The 13456-nt window shown below is 41.8% G+C and overlaps 1 protein-coding gene across 3 annotated transcripts in view; it reads left to right on the plus strand.

Annotated features, from left to right (window-relative positions):
• The window catches only part of cnksr2a (connector enhancer of kinase suppressor of Ras 2a), a 61817-nt gene extending 48361 nt beyond the window's left edge, over positions 1-13456 (plus strand). For 2 of the 3 annotated variants that reach the window (XM_060862210.1, XM_060862213.1), the window contains exons 19-21: positions 1089-1584; positions 8523-8722; positions 9343-13456. In XM_060862210.1, the coding sequence (XP_060718193.1) occupies positions 1089-1584; positions 8523-8722; positions 9343-9573 (927 nt within the window). In that variant the 3' untranslated portion in view covers positions 9574-13456. The remainder of the gene's footprint in view (positions 1-1088; positions 1585-8522; positions 8723-9342) is intronic. The other variant, XM_060862211.1, reaches the window with a different exon arrangement.

Consider the following 13456-nt stretch of genomic DNA (forward strand, 5'->3'; position numbering starts at 1 on the left):
CGAAGAGAACAACGAAAAAGTATCTGATATTAGTTTGTGCTGTATAGACTGTCTTTGGAATGTCAATAATTCTTATTTTATTATATATATATATATAAAACTATAATTATATTTGTGTGTGTGTGTGTGTGTATGTGTGTGTGTGTGTGTGTGTGTGTGGTCAGTAGGCAGTGAAAGTTCATATAAAGGGCACAGAACACCACAGAACTGTTATTTTAGAAAGTCTACAGAGACACTGGAATTAGATCTTTTAATGTTTCCACTTCTTTTTGCTCTCTCTCTCTCTCTCTCTCTCATACACATACACACACACACACACACACACACACACACACTGTGTGTCCTGAGAGAGGCGGGCGAGGAGTGACATTGTTAACCGCGAGACTTCATTCGCCGGAGGAAGATTACAGAACTCTGCCTTTACCCAGGCATTAAATGGGTCCTTTGGGAAAGACACAATCTCTCTCTGTCTCATTTTCTCTCTCTATCTCTGTCTATCTCTCAATCCATCACACTATTCAATCTCTCCCCTTCTCTGTGAAAAAGAAGTCAGCGTTTCCTCCTTTGAGTTAACTCTCTCTTACTCCGTTGGATGATTAGACGCCCAGACAGAAAAATGGTTTCGTCTGCCGAGACTCTGACATCCTGTGACTGCGTATCATCACGTTCTCTCACAGAGCTGCACGGCCGACGCACCACGTCGCCTGATAAAAATCTGTGTAATCTGAGTTATGGGCAAATTAAAGTGCAGAGGCATTTATTTAAGGTGCTGAAGGAGTCTGCAGTGTCAGTGCTGTGAACCAGTCCGAGGGGAATCTTCAGGACGAAGGAGCAAAAATAATGTACACAAGTAACTTCGGATAAATAAATAAGTCGACTGCTTCTGTTTATTTACGGAACTTTTTCTCTTTACTTTGAATCCAGCAGTAATGAGTCGAGCTTGAGGCCGTGTTTATAATTGAGAAGTGTTATGGTCCATTGTGGAGATGTTTAAATGTCTTTCTGACAAATAAAGACGATGAATTAACTATTTAGAAGTGTTCAGTATTTTATGTAAAGCCGTGAAATCTCTCCATCTTTCCTAACAGATGACCTGCGCGAGTCCGTACCCGGGTCCCAAACACGGCCGGCTGTCATCCACCGAAACCTCACACTCGCGCTCGTCTCATGAGGAGTACCGCTCAGATCCTCCTGGTGGTGGGGGTAGCAGCAGCGGTGGTGGTTCTCCGGCCCGGAAGTCTGCGAGTCAGCGGCGTTCGTGGCAGGACCTGATTGAGACGCCGCTCACCAGCTCGGGGCTCCACTACCTGCAGACGCTGCCTCTGGAGGACGCTGTGTTTGTTGAGCCGGGCAACGCGATGTCCCCCGAGCGCCGCCGCCAGTCCACGCTGCCCGCCCAGCGCACGCTTCTGCAGGAGCACTACGGACCCTTCGACATGCTTGAGGGTGAGCGTCTACGAGACCCTGTGGCAGGTGGAGGGAAACCCCGCAGCTTCACACTGCCACGTGACAGCGGCCTTCACGCGCTCCTCTCACCATCCACTAGCATGGCAGAGCAACGGGATCCTGCACACAGAGGTGACGGTGGGTCAGACATGTTTTACACACACACCTGTGATGATCTGTAGGTAAATCATGACCAGTGGACTGTGGAGCAGTATTTATAAATGTTTTATAGACACTTAGGTGCTTTTTAGATGCAGTTTATAGAGAGTCGGATGGATGCATGGATCATCTGGACCATTACAGAGAGAAAGAGGGTGGGAACAATGAATAGATGGATGGATGAGAGGTTGAACAGATAAGAGAGAAAGAAGGTTGCTACTCTATAGCTTCACACTTTGATTGGATGGATGGATGGATGGATGGATGGATGGATATGAATGTTATAAATCCTAAAGTTCAGTACTAATAGACACACAGCCTCTGTGTACTGGAGTTTTGCAGACTCCAGGCGAGTCTCAGCAAGTTTCAGATTTAAGAGCTGAAGCGAAAGCTGTTTGTTGTTCTGTGAACAGTGAACATTTATTATCGATGCCAGTGGATGTGACTAGTTTACAAACATCTCAGTGCGAACGCGTCGGAGCTTCTGGAGGAGATGTAAAGGTCTGGCTGTGAAGCAGGTCTGTGTTTATTAGTCTGTCCTTTAAACCGCTGTCCTTTAGAGACTTCAGGAAGTTTTTTGGAAACTGGCTGCTAAATGAAACGTCCACGCTGTCCACAGGGAGAGAAACTCACCGCTTAGATGCTTTAGATTCTTCTCTTCGGTGTAGATGCAGAGCTTCACTTCACAGTTTCACATCAGTGTTTCACGTTGCTTTTTTTAATATAAAACGACACTCGTCTCCTCTAAAAAAGTCAACGCTAATCTAAAAAACAAAGAATGAATCCGAACCCCTGATCTCGAGGAACCTGTGAACTCTTAACCACATAAAGAACCTTGAGGAACCCTTTTTCTACAGGACTCTAAAGTAACATCAGAAGGTCGCATGTGGAAATATAATAAAAAATGCAAACAGAATCGGGTCTCGACACTTCAGCGAGAACTACAGGAACATTTGATATGTTCTGCCGTTCTATTGTTCCGTTATTAAACACATTCTTCTCTTTATGGTCTACGTTATTATACTGAATCTCATCATCAAGCTTTCATCCTGTTTACAGCAGTTATATCAGTTTATTTTGATCACTCTCTCCTTTCACAGTCAGTACTGTTTCATTTCAGTAAAAGATTTTGTGACAGAGTGAAACGTAGCTGAAGAAAACACATTGATTTCATTACTGACATTCTGTAGGAAACTTTACACACTGAAAAGCAACAAAAACAAGAAAATACCTGAAAACATTTCGCTGTTAGCTTTAAATATTTTTATTCCGTAAACAATTTGATTATAAAAGTTCTGCACTTCTGCACTTTAAAAACACTGCATTCACTTCACATCATGTCTGCTTTTAATTCTATGGTTGTTTTTTTTACTGAAGACATGAAGAGATGAGATGAAGAGATGAAGAGATGAAGAGATGGAGTGATGAGATGAAAAGATGGAGTGATGAGATGAAAAGATGAAGAGATGAAGACATGAAGAGATGAAGAGATGGAGTGATGAAGACCTGAAGAGATGAGATGAAGAGATGAAGAGATGGAGTGATGAGATGAAAATATGAAGAGATGAAGACATGAAGAGATGAAGAGATGGAGTGATGAAGACCTGAAGAGATGAGATGAAGAGATGGAGTGATGAGATGAAAATATGAAGAGATGAAGACAAGAAGAGATGAGATGAAGAGATGGAGTGATGAAGACCTGAAGAGATGAGATGAAGAGATGAAGAGATGGAGTGATGAGATGAAAATATGAAGAGATGAAGACAAGAAGAGATGAGATGAAGAGATGGAGTGATGAAGACCTGAAGAGATGAGATGAAGAGATGAAGTGATGAAAAGATGAAGTAAGAAAGAAATGAAGACATGAAGAGATGGAGTAATGAGATGAAAAGATGAAGTGATGAAGACATGAAGAGATAAGATGAAGAGATGAAGAGATGAAGTAAGAAAGAAATGAAGTGATGAAGAGATGAAGACATCAAGACAAGGAGAGATGAGATGAAGAGAGAGAATGATGGAGACATGAAGTCATAAAGTGATGAAATAATTAGATGAAGAGATGAAGTGATGAGATGAAATGATAAGTTTATGAAGAGATGAGAAGAAGAGATAAAGAGATTTTTTTGTTTTTTTCCTCTGGCATGTTGTCTGTGTTACAGTCTACGCTTATTGCGTCACATGAGGATACAAGGGGGCGGAGTCAAGGACCCAAGGACCCTAGGGGTCGTGTCTCTATCTTGGAGCCATTGCAGTGAATCCAGCTCAGAACTCCACACTTTTGGTGTTCAGTACTGAACATTTTCACTTTATCTCTAACAGTGAGATAACTACAGACTACTGACCTTAAAGGCAGCGTGTTGTTAAAGAGGGAAAGAGAAATTAAATCTCAAGATGAATGAATTCCTTTATGATCACATCCTGGAGGTTCTGCACATTCACTCGGGGGTACGTCTGTTGTCTGGAATAAATAAATAAATAAATAAATAACAACCAGTCGCCTATTTCTTTTCTGAAAATGTCCAAAAATACGACTGCGGCTTAATTAAGTTTTAATGGCACTGCTCATTAACAGAAAAAATGTAATTAGGGCAGAGTGTTCAGGGCCGGTGATGGCCTCAGATCCAGACTCGTCAACAGCAGAGAGGATTTTCTCCATAAAGGAGGCTTGTGTTTGCTCCAGGTTTTGAAGTTGGTATTAAATCCTGTTGTGCAGCAGAGACAGATGTTTTTATTACTTATTCATGTGTCTTTTTATTTCTCTGGCTTGTGTGTTGTCCTGATTCTCCTGATTCTATGCTGAGGCGTGCACACAGAGATGTGATGATGATGATCATCATCATCATCAACATCATCATCATGAGCATCATCGCCATTATAACATCATCATCGTCATCATCACCATCATCAACATCATCATCATCGTCATCAACATTATCATCATCATCAACATCATCATCGTCATAAACATCATCGCCATTATAACATCATCATCGTCATCATCACCATCATCAACATCATCAACATCATCATCATCGTCATCAACATTATCATCAGCATCATCATCAACATCATCATCATCATGAGCATCATCGCCATTATAACATCATCATCGTCATCATCACCATCATCATCATCGTCATCATCATTATCATCATCATCAACATCATCATCGTCATAAAGATCATCGCCATTATAACATCATTGTCATCATCACCATCATCATCATCATCATCATCATCAACATCATCATCATCGTCATCAACATTATCATCAGCATCATCATCAACATCATCATCATCATGAGCATCATCGCCATTATAACATCATCATCGTCATCATCACCATCATCATCATCATCGTCATCATCATTATCATCATCATCAACATCATCATCGTCATAAACATCATCGCCATTATAACATCATCATTGTCATCATCACCATCATCATCATCAACATTATCATCATCGTCATCAACATTATCATCAGCATCATCATTAACATCATCATCATCATGAGCATCATCGCCATTATAACATCATCATCGTCATCATCACCATCATGATCATCATCGTCATCATCATTATCATCATTGTCATAAACATCATCGCCATTATAACATCGTCATCGTCATCATCACCATCATCAACATCATCATCGTTATCAACATCATCATCATCATCATCATCATCATCATCAACATCATCGCCAACAGCATCATCATCATTATGATCATCATCTTTGTTGTCATCATCATCGTCATTGCAGGAATATTTCGCTTTGTAACACTAAACCTGTTACTACAGTTACTACGGGCTGTCAGTCATGCTGTGCGTTACCATGGCAATATGCAATTCCTTCCTCCAGCCGTGGCCTCTTCAGGAATATTTTCATTGACGGTGCAAAAATAAAAGGAAAAAAGTGTGAAATGTTGTGTGTGAGACGTCAGTTACATGATGTTAATGTCTTATACTTGTGTAAAAGTCACATGGCTCAGTCGTATGATCAGTCGTGTGATTACCTGTGATTACCTGTGGCCCAAATCCTCTACACTCTTACTCATGCTCAGGTGTGAAACACCCCAAGTACAAGTGTGTACAGATCTGTAGAGAATTCCTGACAATTCATACGTGATAATGTGGTGGAGCTGCTGAAGGTTCTGCTGAAGGTTCTGCTGAAGGATCTGCTGAAGGTTCTGCTGAAGGTTCTGCTGAAGGTTCTGCTGGAGGACAAAGTTTTCTGGATTCATGACTAACAGTTCTGACACACAGCAAAATGAAATGAAACTGTAAACAGAAGATGAGAGTTGTGATGTAACAACCTGGGCAGCAGTGTAACACAAAACACACACAAAATACACACATAACACATACATAACACACACAAAATACACACATTACACACAGATGCAAAAGAATCAAAAAAGCATTTTTACTAAAGTCAAAAGACCTAAATGTTGCTAAAACCCATGTATAGGTGTGGGCGTGGCCTGAGCTGTGAGTGTGTGAGAGAGAGAGAGAGAGAGAGAGAGAGAGAGAGAGAGAGAGAGAGAGAGAGAGAGAGAGACGGAGAGAGAGAGAGAGAGAGAGAGAGAGAGAGAGAGAGAGAGAGAGAGAGAGACGGAGAGAGAGAGAGAGAGAGACAGAGAGAGAGAGAGAGAGAGAGAGAGAGAGAGAGAGAGAGAGAGAGAGAGACGGAGAGAGAGAGAGAGACAGAGAGAGAGAGAGAGAGAGAGAGAGAGAGAGAGAGATGGAGAGAGAGAGAGAGAGAGACAGAGAGAGAGAGAGAGAGAGAGAGAGAGAGAGAGAGAGAGAGAGAGAGAGACGGAGAGAGAGAGAGAGACAGAGAGAGAGAGAGAGAGAGAGAGAGAGAGAGAGAGAGAGAGACGAGAGACAGAGGGAGAGAGCGAGAGAGACAGAGAGAGAGAGAGAGAGAGACAGACAGAGGGAGAGAGCGAGAGCGAGAGAGAAAGGGGAGGAATTAACATCCTCAGACTGACACTGCTGTTATCGTCTTCTTGTGTTTCACTAATCCTCTGTCCTGTTGCTTGTTTCTGCTCACTTTGTCAGAGCTGAACTCCTGCAGCGCTCTATATATAACCACAGCACAGGGTCTCCATGAATAACCCTTTATTCCCCTCATCTCTCTCTCTCTCTCTCTCTCTCTCTCTCTCTCTCATGAAGTGGGGGCGGATGGATGTTAGTCATCCTCCATCTCCAGCCTGTTCCACCACCTGCTGAAGAGTTCTTACGGCTGGTGACACACCGAAGCCCGAGAGAGCGAAGACAAAATAACTTAGTCCAGAGACTCAAGTAGAACTTTCACACAGTTACAACACAACCTGGGAATTTACCAGGAATCAGTAAGTGTGAAAGCAGGACAGAGGAGAACTTCTGAACATCCAGAGCTGTGCTGCAGAAACCTGATGTTCTCAGAATAATGTTGTGTCTGCGTGACAGAGAAGGAAGATGAGAACACATAAATTCTCAAAGTTCTACAAACTGTTCAGGTTTTCATCAGGGTGGAGTTTGGATGTAATTGTTTTGCGTAAATAACAAGCTTCACCCTAAAGCTCATGAATAATAATATAATAATATATGATATAATTAAGATAATAATTAGATATGGTATTAGTGATGAGGAGAAAATGTTGCCCTCGTGTAGTAAAGGGTCTGAACACAATAACAGGAACCTGATGTCCTGAAGCAAGATCTCATCTCATCTCATCTCATCTCATCTCATCTCATCTCATCTCATCTCATCTCATCTCATGTTGATCTCAGTGAGTGTTACATGCTGCGTTGTCTCTCTTACATGCTCTTACACCAACACTTTCTTTATTTAAGCTTTGTGTTTTTCTCCCACGCATCCAAACACAGCATAAGCTTCTCCAGGTGTGTCACACTGATGATGGATGAGACACCTGAAACCATCACAGCTCCGGCTCGACTGCATCGGCGTGGGAGGGATGTAGTGGGTTTTTTTTTTTTTTTGGCTGCTAAACACTAAATGATGAGTGTGTTAGTCAGCGTCAGGTCAGTGTGCATACTGAGGCTAGTGTGTGTGTGTGTGTGTGTGTGTGTGTGTGTGGGCAGACAGAGCCATGATGCAGGACACAGAGAGACGAGTGTTTACAGTCTTCCCTGCAGCTCAGGAGTAATTAAGAATTATGACCTGCTTGCTGCGAGGAGATGCTTCTCTCATCTCAGATTTATCTCCTGCTCTGATCGCTCAGGCTTTTGTTTGTTTGGGATGAAGAATGAACAAAAGAACTCTTTATAAATAACAGCTGAGAGACTGCAAAGTTAATTAGTAAAATGTATTTACTCTTTTTTTAAATAATTTTTGTATTGATGCTAGAATGCCCTTATTGTTTGTTTGTTTGTTTGTTTGCTTGTTTGTTTCTTCAGTACAAATCCCTGTGATGCTCTGTTGGTTCTCGGTTCCTATAAACGTCAAAAACTAGAACACAAATCATGTGAAAAACTCTCAGCTGACCTAAAAACGATCAGCGGCGTGAAGCTCGGAGCGGCTCTCGGTCCTTGTTTGTTTTTTTACCAGCACGACTCGATGAAAACCTCATATTGTGCCTTCGTGCCATCATGTATGATTATAACCTGCTCGATGAATCCAGACGTTTGAGTGTTAATAAGAACTGATGTTTATCAGGAGGTAACGAGGTAGTGCTGTGTTCCAATAACAGATAACAAACACGGAATCGAATCAAATGTAAAAATCTTCTTTAAAATCCTTTATTAAAGTTTTTAATAAACTTTGAATAAATCTTTCTTTATATTTTGAAGGTTAAACAGTGAACAGCTCACTGATTGGTGAGTTGATATAAGCACACTGCTCATTTCCCTTCTGATGTGTGTGTTCTTTATGTGTGTGTGTGTGTGTGTGTGGCGCCCCCTTCAGGCGTGGAGCATGAGCGTCGGTGCCACGCCGACTCTCTGGGAGATCTGTACCGGGCGCTAGAGCGTGCCAGCGTGTCTCCTCTGGGTGATCCACGTCTCTCCACCCATCTCGAGTACAAGCACTCGTTTGTGCGCAGATGCAACGACCCGCTGCTCAACGACAAAGTTCACCGCCTGCGCATCCTACAGAGCACGCTCAAGGTACTGGACACGCTGCTGCCGCATGGGTTTCTGTCTGTCTGCATATCAATGCGTCTTCGTCTGTCTGCGATGTTGTCCGTCTGTCTGAGCGTCTCCGGGGCTCGGAAGACAGCGGTGCTCTTTAGCCAAGCCATGATTTGGAAACGTTTCTCTTCGGTGCTGCTGTCTTGGAGCCTTGATTTTTGTTCTACTGTCTAGTAACATGGCTGTGCTTGGCTGTGGAGCAGAACTAGCTGTCAAGGCTAATGCTAATCTGTGACTCAGGTCCTGCTGTGTGCTTCATCTCTGGCCGACTCCTGTTGCATTGTGGGTACTGGAAGGAAGGATAAGGTGCAGTGTGGAGGGGCGGGGAGGCCCACAGTGTCAGAGGACTCTGGTCAAAGCTAGCATGGTGTGTGTGTGTGTGTGTGTGTGTGTGTGTGTGTGTGTGTGTGTGTGTGTGTGTGTGTCCTTGCCCGCTAGTCTCACCTGTTGAAGTGCGCTCTATCACTTTAACTCGTGAGCTAACAGTCGTGACTCGTGCCTCTGATGTCCTAACCTGTATTTTAGCACTGGACAGAGAGATGGAGAGTGTGTCTGTAACGTCCACCCTTCACTACTCTGTTTCTGCGCTCTGATAGGACAGGGAAGGCGAGATAGCAGTGATTGACAAGCTGCTGGACAAACCCAAGCTCACATCCTCCGACTTCCAGGAGTGGAAGAGAACGTACATGGAGCTGTTCTCAGCCGAAGACAAGAAGGAGCGGCAGCCTAGTCCACTGTCAGAGCCGAGCCCGGCGTCCACTCCTGAACCCACGCCGCGCACGCCGTCCCTCTCACACACACACTCTTACATCGAGACTCATGTCTGAATCACACACACACACACACACACACACACACACACACACACACACACACACACACACACACACACTCACACACACACATTATCAGGTTGTAAGTGGCCCGTCTCAGAACCTTACTCTACCAGTACTGTACGTTTATTTATACTTCAGCTCTGTGTGAAGACACCAAACTCACTTCTGTAATAAACGTTTGAGGGCATTTGTTAAAGTTTAATGCCTGAATCTGTAAATTCAGACATGGAGGGAAAAAGCTCTGATGGTGTAACGATTAGGTAATGATGGAGTAACTTTGGATGTGATGGATAAAAACAGTTTGGAGATGTTTTCCATCCTGTGTCTCATCTGTACAGCATTTCTGTTACTCTCTCTATTCGACATCTGCCCTTAGTCGTCTGTTATCGGTTCATTTGGAGTCAATTTACTGACGTAGTTTTGTAAGGAAAAACTCAAACGACACACTAGAGACGATAGAGCTTACTCAAACAAACAAACAAACAAACAAACAAACAAACAAACAAACAAACAAATGATAGCATATTCCTTTAATTGTGTAATCTAATAGACACACATTGTTTGTGTTAAAAATGCAAACAAACAAACAAACAAATAAACAAACCAGCAGCCTCGACTCATAACACTGGATTTGGAAGCACCGGTTACTGGTTTTAACCACTGCAATGTTTCCTGGGACCCTAACAAAAGCGATGGCCTTCACACACGGCACTAGGACAGAATCATGCCCAGGTCCGTGATGTAACAGAACCACAGGATAGACCGCACAAATATGGACTTTGAAACCGAAGCCTGGAAGTGTGGAGCAAAAGAAACCTGGACATCACTAATATAATATCATGTTTTTATTATTTTTTAGCTGATGTTAATTAGTTTATATGCTGAACTAGCTGCTTAACTCATCGTCACAATTTATGATCGAATCTTAAAGATCTTAAGAGTCCGAATGTCCGTATCTGTCCGTCTGTACTACAGCAGTGAGCCGCTTCCGAAGTCGCTAGCTAACGTCACCAGCTAGTTCAGTGGACAGGATGAAGTGTGCTCAGTTACAGTAAACTCACGTGGTGGTGGTGTGTGTGTGTGTGTGTGTGTGTGGATGTTTGTTAATGTCACCCGGAGAAGTCTTGCTGTAGAAACCTGAACTCTGGTCTTTATTTATCTTCTTTTTCTAAACTAAACTGAACTAAATATTCCTGTCAGAGTCAAATTTATGAAGGCTGATAAACACCAATCCACCATAAATGACTGAGAAAGTTTACAGCGTTTACATTTAGCCACACCCACAAAAATCCATAAAAGGCAAAGCTCATTAAGACAAACGGAAAATCTTTCTATAATGCAGCTCAGCCATCACGGCTCGTCGTCTGTCACAGAAACTCACCGGATCTTTTTTTTTAAAAAATCACCAATTTAGCTGTAAATTTATTTGTATCCTGCTCAACAAATGAAGCCCACTGTTTGCTAACTAGCTTATTGCTAGGTTGATGATGGTGAACTAACAAGTAAAAGATACAAATCATGATCAACATGAAAAACATAACAATTTATCTGATGTTTATTAGTTTAAGTCTCCTGGCTTGAATACGAATGAAATTAGACATTAGGAAATATGTTAACTTACAGTTGTGCTCAAAAGTCTGCAAACTTTGTGAAAATTTGCAATATGTGAACCATTTTTTTAAAGAAAACATGACTGAAAAGGCATCTTAATATGGTGTGTTGCCCCCTGTAGTATCAGTGATGACATGCAGTCTTTAGTAATAATTGTACATGAGCTAATTAACTCTCTCAGGTCGTAGAGCTGCCAATTCGTCTTAGCAAAATGCCAACAATTTCCTGTAAATGTTTTGTTGTCTTGCACAAACTACAAGTATCAATCTTTCCAAAGTGACTCAGTGATATTAAAGTTAGGAGACTGTGATGGCCTCCAGAACCTTCACCTTTCTTTGCTGTAGCCACTGGAGGGTCAACCTTGCCTTGTGCTTTGAATCGGTGTCATGTTGGAACATCCGAGATCGTCCCGTGTGCAGCTTTCGTGCTGTAGAATGCAAATTATCTGCCAGTATTTTCTGATAACATGCTGCATTCAACTTGATATCAAATGTTCCTCACTCTCTGGATCTCACACAGCCCCAAAACATCAGGGATCCACCACCATGCTTTACAGTGGGGATGGTGAACTTTTCACCGTAGACCTTGTTGACTCCTCACCAAACCTAGTGTTTATGGTTGTGACTTTACAGTTCAGTTGTGATCTCATCACTCCACATGACACATGGTGTTCTTTCTTTCTCCTGGCAACCCGACCATGCAGGACGTTTGTGTTCAAGTCCCTCCTTATTGTGTCCCTTGAAACAACAACACTACTTTTTTCCAGAGCAGCCTGTATTTCTCTCCAAGGTATTTGTGGGTTTTTCTTTGTGCCCTGAACAATTCTTCTGGCCATAGTGGGTGAAATCTTTCTCGCTATAGTATCAACAGAACATCTTGTGTTCCAGCTCTTTATCAGAGTTTAAACAGCACTGACTGGCATGAGATCTTTTTAGATCCTTTTTCCTGCTTTATAAAGTTCCTCTACCTTATTACGCAGGTCCATCTGCAGTTCTTTTGTCTGCCTCATGGTGCAGTATCCAGCCAAGTCAGTGCATCACCTCATGAGCTGAGAAACTCACTGACTACTTATGTACAGACACTAATTACAATTACAATGACTTACAGGTGTAGAAACGTCCCTTTCATAGGCATTTAAAGCTCTCTGTGTTGACCCGTGTGTTTATAATGTGGCCACACTTTAGATCAGGTTGTTTAGGTGCTTTCAGTTATCATGAGGGTTTAAAAAGAAGTCAAACAACTATGTGATAATTAATGACTTCACATGACCACGATCCTTAAATATGAAGAAATTCTTTTGCATATGATCAGTCACATTTTCCACAGAAAGTTCAACGATTAACAATTTCTTTCAGGGTTTGCAAGCTTTTGAGCACAACTGTATTTCAAAAGTCCCGCCTCCTGTGGAATATGATTGACAAGCGTGAGAGACGTAACACAGCACTAGTGAAAATGATGATTTACACATTAACAGCTAGTTTATTTTTAGAATTTACTTTTGAGAGAAGAAAAGCATAATTTTTTTTGGAAATACAGATGTGTAATACGGATGTAGGACGTTTACGGAGACGTAGTAAGCAGAGGCATTTATAATATTAAAGAGTCAGTGAGGAAATCACACCTGCATGTAGGCTTTGCTGGCCAAAGCCTGTGATTTCACCGTGCGTAGGTTTGATAGACGGCTTCGTTCCGCAGAGCCGATCGTCTGAGAGTCTGGAGCAGAGCTCGCTATTCTACGCCTCCAGCTGAAAAGAGAGATGACTCTATAAAGATGTAAAGCAGTTCATAAACATGAGACACATTTTCTGCACAGAGACTCCAGCAATACTGATTACTTCAGCTCAAACTTGCCAATAAATTCATAAATAATTTTTTTGGCCATAACCACTACTTCCTATCGACCTGCAGCGACTGTGTATTATAATGAGTTTCATGAATAATTCATAAATTCTTTGTGGCTTCATCCAATCATAGAGCAGGGAAAGGTTACAAGCACATATTCAGGAAAGTAGGAGGATTTATCATCAGGGCCATTTCAAGCTATAAACAGTGGCTTAAGGCTGCTACGCTTCCATTTCTTTATAATTATTGAATTATTATTTTTAAAATGAATTAAATAAATAATTTATTCACCTTATTAGTAAAAAAAAAAAATTATATATATATATATGTCTAAAAATAATTATTAATAAATGCATTACGTTACATTAATAACATTCATCGGTTAATTCATAATAAAAACAAATAAATCATGACCTATATT

The sequence above is a fragment of the Tachysurus vachellii genome, chromosome 25, assembly GCF_030014155.1.
Source record: "Tachysurus vachellii isolate PV-2020 chromosome 25, HZAU_Pvac_v1, whole genome shotgun sequence".
Lineage (NCBI taxonomy): Eukaryota > Metazoa > Chordata > Actinopteri > Siluriformes > Bagridae > Tachysurus > Tachysurus vachellii.